General features: G+C 32.6%; 1 protein-coding gene across 2 annotated transcripts in view; it reads right to left on the reverse strand.

The window, feature by feature from the left end:
- The window catches only part of kif4 (kinesin family member 4), a 31,713-nt gene extending 27,216 nt beyond the window's left edge, over positions 1-4,497 (reverse strand). For both annotated transcript variants that reach the window (XM_067376021.1, XM_067376020.1), the window contains exons 1-3: positions 4,276-4,497; positions 1,224-1,347; positions 1,008-1,122 (exon numbers count right to left, since the gene is read on the reverse strand). In XM_067376021.1, coding sequence (XP_067232122.1) covers positions 1,008-1,122; positions 1,224-1,346 — 238 coding nt within the window. In that variant the 5' untranslated portion in view covers position 1,347; positions 4,276-4,497. The remainder of the gene's footprint in view (positions 1-1,007; positions 1,123-1,223; positions 1,348-4,275) is intronic.
- Between the last annotated feature and the right edge of the window lie 1,189 nt (positions 4,498-5,686).

Raw genomic sequence — 5,686 nt, forward strand, 5'->3', positions numbered from 1 at the left:
AGCTCATGTTTGCATTCGCAAACCTTTTGCAGATGAAAGTTGTAATAGCTTCATCTGATTAATCTAATATAGGATGCATTGGGATATCAACATTTATTAAGATGCTGAATGCGCTGCATATCAGTGTTTAGTTTCATGCTCAAATGCAATGCCTGATATTTGAGATGGTCATATTGCTTTTAGATGTTCGTTTTAAAAAAATAAAAATACTGATGTTATAATGCAGCAGTGCTTTTTTTGTCATTTGTTTAATGGCATAATTTGCATGGCTTGGAAAACGCGCAGGCGATTTATGAAATCACTTAATGTGATTAAAATAAAGCACAGATCTGCCATAAACATGGCAATAATGAGAACTTTATAGAAATCTACAGTAAATCCTGTCCTTAACCGTGTTTCAGCGCGCTGTCATGAGCATCATGGCGTAAGCTCTCTCACTCTCGCATCTGTGTTTGCATCCTTTTGTGCTGATACAAGTTGTAATGTTACGTCTATCTAGCATCTATGTTATGATTAATATCATAGGATGTGTCATAGAACGGGCTTCAGTTTACTGGCATGAAGTCACTCTTCACCTCAGGCGGCTATTCCTTTTAGATTCTTCCTTATTAATACCATTGCTGCATCATAATCAATCTAACAATGTTCTAATCACATGTACATGTTTTCATAGACAGGTTTTCATGTCATTTTTATTTTTAACATTCATTTTCCTAACAGTCTTCAGATATTTTCATCATCTCCATGACTCCATGAGGTCAACTTTCATGCAGAATTTAACTCACCTGCCTACTCTCTATAGATAATGATATAACTTAAACCGTAAAAAACATGAAAATTAAATGTACAGCATATAATCAACATCACTGAATATACACTGTTTGGACTGTATTGTGGAAAAAAGGAGATTATAATTATAAAGATATAATTATTTTTGTGCTGGAGTCACCACTGTATTTAGTCGCACCAGCATGGTGTCAAAAAAATCAGAGACCTGCTTTACAAACCTTTAAAAAGCCCGGACAACAAAGGGGAGACAGCGGTGTTAAAAACTTCTTCCTGCTCTGTTGTGGGGTCAAACACGTAATCGTATGTGAACGCCTTGTCATTGCCAACAATGACCTGAAATGGGAAGAAAAAAAGATTGCACGAGTCTTTAAGTTCTGACATGACTTTTTGATGCAAAAAAGTAAATAAAATGGAAAAGATCTCATGATACACACCTGAGGTTCACCTGGTACAAAATTAAGACAGCACTGGCACCCTTCATTGATCTCTTTGGGAACCAGAGGCCGACATCTTAGTGCAACCCTCACAGGAATGGCCTTCTCATCCTCCTTAGTCATGCTGGAAGAGCAAATGAGGCTGAATCACAAATCACAACCCAACTCGCATAATGATCATGCGTAAAGCCAGTGTGAACAGAGCAAGACAAGTCCAGACTGGTTAGGAACTGCCATTATATTAGAATAATTAGTCTGATCAACCAAAAACACCAAGCTCAAATCTGTCAAATTCACAATGCATATTATGTGAAAAATTTGAACACTGAACAACTATAGACAAACTAGCTGGAGCTTGTCAATAGCAACACTTCAAAATTTCAAAATACAACCTCCTACCCATCTCCATCATTATTATTTTTAAATATCTGATAGTTGTTCATGTCTTTCTTTCTTCAGTCGAAAAGAAATTAAAAAGTTTACACAGCTAATATAACCCTCAAATGGATCTTTACAAAGTGTTCGTCATGCATGCTGCATGCATGCGTCGGATTATGTGAGTATTGTATTTAATTGGATGTTTACATTGGATTCTGAATGAATTCAACTTATTGAAGTTATTCAACTATGCAAAGAAAAATTTAATTTTTTAATTCTAGGGCACCTTTAAAGTTTAATTCATCTCTCAAATTATACCCACCCTGCCTCATTTTTTGTAAAGTTTCCAGAAGTAAATTATTTCTTGCTTTAAACATAACTTGTGCCGTCTTAAATGTAACCAGATCAATAAACTTTAGTGTATCTGATTTCAAGAATAGTGAATTTGTATGTTTCAGATCCTACATTATTTATGATTAGGGTTCCAAAATTCCAGGAATTTTCAAAGCTGGAAACTTTCCATGGGAATTAATTGGAATAAACAGGAAATTTGCAAAATTGCAGGTTAGCCTATAACAGGGTACTTAAATGTAGGGGGAAAAAAAAAACATCTTGCAGTATAATTTTGGCACACGACTTGCAGGGCTATTGAGGCCACACCCCCTGCATGCACTGTGCATTTCCCCCAGTCCATAACATGCACATTTGATAAAAAATACAGAAAAAAAAACAAAAACAAAAAAAACGGTAATATTGTGAAATACAACTGCAATTTAAAATAATGGCTTCCTATTTTAATATACATAAAAATATAATTTCTGTGATCAAAGCTGAATTTTCAGCATCATTACTCCAGTCTTCAGTGTCACATGATCCTTCAGAAGTTATTCTAATATGCTGATTTGATACTCCGTTATCAATGATGGAAACAGTTGTGCTGCTTAATATTTTTTTATAAACTAATCTTTTTTAGAATTGTTTGATGAATAAAAATGTAAAGAAGAGCATTTATTTAAAATAGAAATATTTTGTAACAATATACATTACCAGTCAAAATTCTGGGGTCAGTAATTTCCTCTTTTCTTTTTTTTTTTTTTTTAAAGAATTTAATACTTTTATTCAGCAAGGATGTGTGAAATTGATAAAAAGTGATATTAAAGTGATAATGTTAGAAAAGATTTCTATTTTTAATAAATGCCATTCTTTTTAACTTTTTATTCATCAATGAATCCTGAAAAAAGTATCACAGGTTCCAAAAAAATATTAAGCAGCACAACTGTTTCCAACACTGATAATAACGGAGTATCAAATCAGCATATTAGAATAATTTCTTAAGTATCACGTGACACTGAAATATTTACTCAATTAGAATTGAATGTGCAAAAGTAATTTCATGTTATGACCAAACAAAATGCTTATATTTATGTTTGTATATGATACATTTTATATAAAATATTATACAGTCATATAAATTTCCCAAAATTTCTAATTAATTTCCATAAATTCCTGTTAAGTTTCCAAATTGGAATTTTCCAAAATTCCCCAGGTTAAGTTTCCATGGAAAGTTTCCAGAAATTTACCATCCCTTTGCAACCCTATTGATGATTCTGATTGCTCTCTTTTGTAATGTGCATAAAGACTGTAGGTTGGTTTTGTAGGTATTCCCCCAGATTTCCACACGATAACTTAAGTATGGCACTATGAGTGTATTATACAGAATATACAATGATTTATTATCCAGAATATATCTTGCTTTATTTAATATTTCTATAGTCTTTACCATCAAAAACTTAAATTTCTCTTCGACTGACGAAAGAAAGACATGAACATCTTGGATGACATGGGAGCGAGTAAATTATCAGGAATTTTTATTTTATTTGAAAGTGAACTAATCCTTTAAGGCTTGAATACCTTTGCTCCCAACTACTAGAATATGGATATAACTTCTACTGAACCTTCTGATCACACTACAAGAAAAATTGTTCTTGATGTTCAGAATTTTTATGTTGTTTTCCAGCACAAATGTCTAAAGATTCTTAAATCTAAATACAAAGAGAAACAAAATTATAGTCTTGTTTTCTGTGAAATTGATCAAAATGAAGCAAGTTTATGATTAAAACAAGAACAAATATCTGCAAACGGGCTAGGAAAAATATCAGTTTAAAAGGGGAAAACCAGTTGCCATGCCCAATTGATAGATATTAGTTTTGGTTTTCAGTGTAAACTCAGAAAACTTCATTTTGCATCTTTTGCATCGTATACATCTTGACTTAAACATGAACTTGTACAGGAAACAATACAAAAACACTGAATGAGAAGTTCATTTTTGCAGTGCATTTAACATTTAATGCCATCACTTTACAAAAGTAAGACTTTCTGCTCTGATTTAATACCTTATTTTGAGGACAGATGAATTAAGACCTTTAAAGATAAGCAGAATTCCTGCTAAAACTCAAGATCAGTCTTAAAGAAAAAAAAACAAAACATTAATGACTAAATTAAATTGTACGATTATGGTTTATCCAACAGGCCCAAGTCCTGAACTACACTTAAAGTCATTATCATGCATCTTTATATACACTTTCTACATATAAATATGCATTTGCACTAAACAACACAAACTAAATAAAGAGATGATACAACAAAACATTATGTTTAAAACGCATGTCATTACCTTCCACCCTGCAGTCTGTTGTTATCGGCTCGAAGACTGAAGCTTAGTAACGGTTTACACAAACTTGACAACCGTTTCAAACGAGACGAGAAAATTCGTGAACTTAATCGTCCTGACAGGACACAGGAACGTTATCTTTTGTAAAGACAAACGTCCTTCACAGTTTCTGCCATTAAAACATGAGAACAGCGTTAGCTTCTCTGAAGAAAGACCTGCCCGCCACTTTCAAATAACTCTGACGTCATTACGTAGAGCTCGATCAGTTCAGCTCCGCCCATAGACAGTCTTAAACTCCATTCAGTTTCTCCATAATGAAACTGATTTTGAACGATAACTTATAAACCTTTAAAGACAGACCTACTGAAGCCTTGAGCCAACTTACTTTTAAAATAATCGTGTTTAACAGAGGAATTCCTGGTGAAAAACTACATTACCCATGATGCTGTGCAAAAAATTTACACCAATCAGAGTCGGAAAAAGCAACTCACGCTCCAAAAATATATATATGGGCGGAGTTAAAGAGCTATTTTGGAGCGTGAGTTGCTTTTTTCGACTCTGATTGGTGTAATTTTTTGTACAGCATCATGGGTAATGTAGTTTTTCACTATATATATATATATATATATATATATATATATATATATATATATATATATATATATATATATATATATATATATATATATATATACACACACACACACTGCCCTCCAAAAGTTTGGAAACGCCCTAGAAAAGTGGGGTTTTGGACAATATTGGCATGAATCCTTTTTAATTTGTGATAATTTTGCACTGATAAGGGACAACACAAACTACGAAAACACATTTTATTACATAAACAGTTTATACATAGAAAATTTTTAATTTTCGATTCATCAAATTATCCACCATATCTGACCTAAACTGGGTTCTAATTGGTTCATTGTATTCTAAACTTAATTGTCAATCAATTGTTGAAGCTATTAAGGTGTATGTGTATATATACACACAAATATTTGTAAATGAATATTTGCTGTTCGCAATGCTTCATGGGATTGTAGTTCTTTTCTCAGTAAAGCAGTGGTTACTGGTCAGAGTTGAGTCTATAGAGTACAAGTTGCTTATTTGGGCTTCTTTTTTTTGTGGGGTAAGTCGTGTTAATAAATAAGGAGTCACATTTTTGGGATTTTATTTATTATTATTATTGTAAAAAATATAGTTGCTTGTTAGGAAAATCTGACAAGCAACTTAGTTTCTTTACATTTTGTCGCTGTTTTGTGTTTTTTCAAAAGATAAAGTTCCTGTGTCATCTAATGTTTGCCATCGTGTTTTACCTTGCCTGTTCACCCCAGTCCAAATAACCTCACAAACAAAGAATAGTTCTGATAAACATTTTAATGTTGGAAAAAATATGTAAAGTTGAGAGCTTCGG

Source organism: Chanodichthys erythropterus, chromosome 22, assembly GCF_024489055.1.
Source record: "Chanodichthys erythropterus isolate Z2021 chromosome 22, ASM2448905v1, whole genome shotgun sequence".
NCBI classification, from domain to species: domain Eukaryota; kingdom Metazoa; phylum Chordata; class Actinopteri; order Cypriniformes; family Xenocyprididae; genus Chanodichthys; species Chanodichthys erythropterus.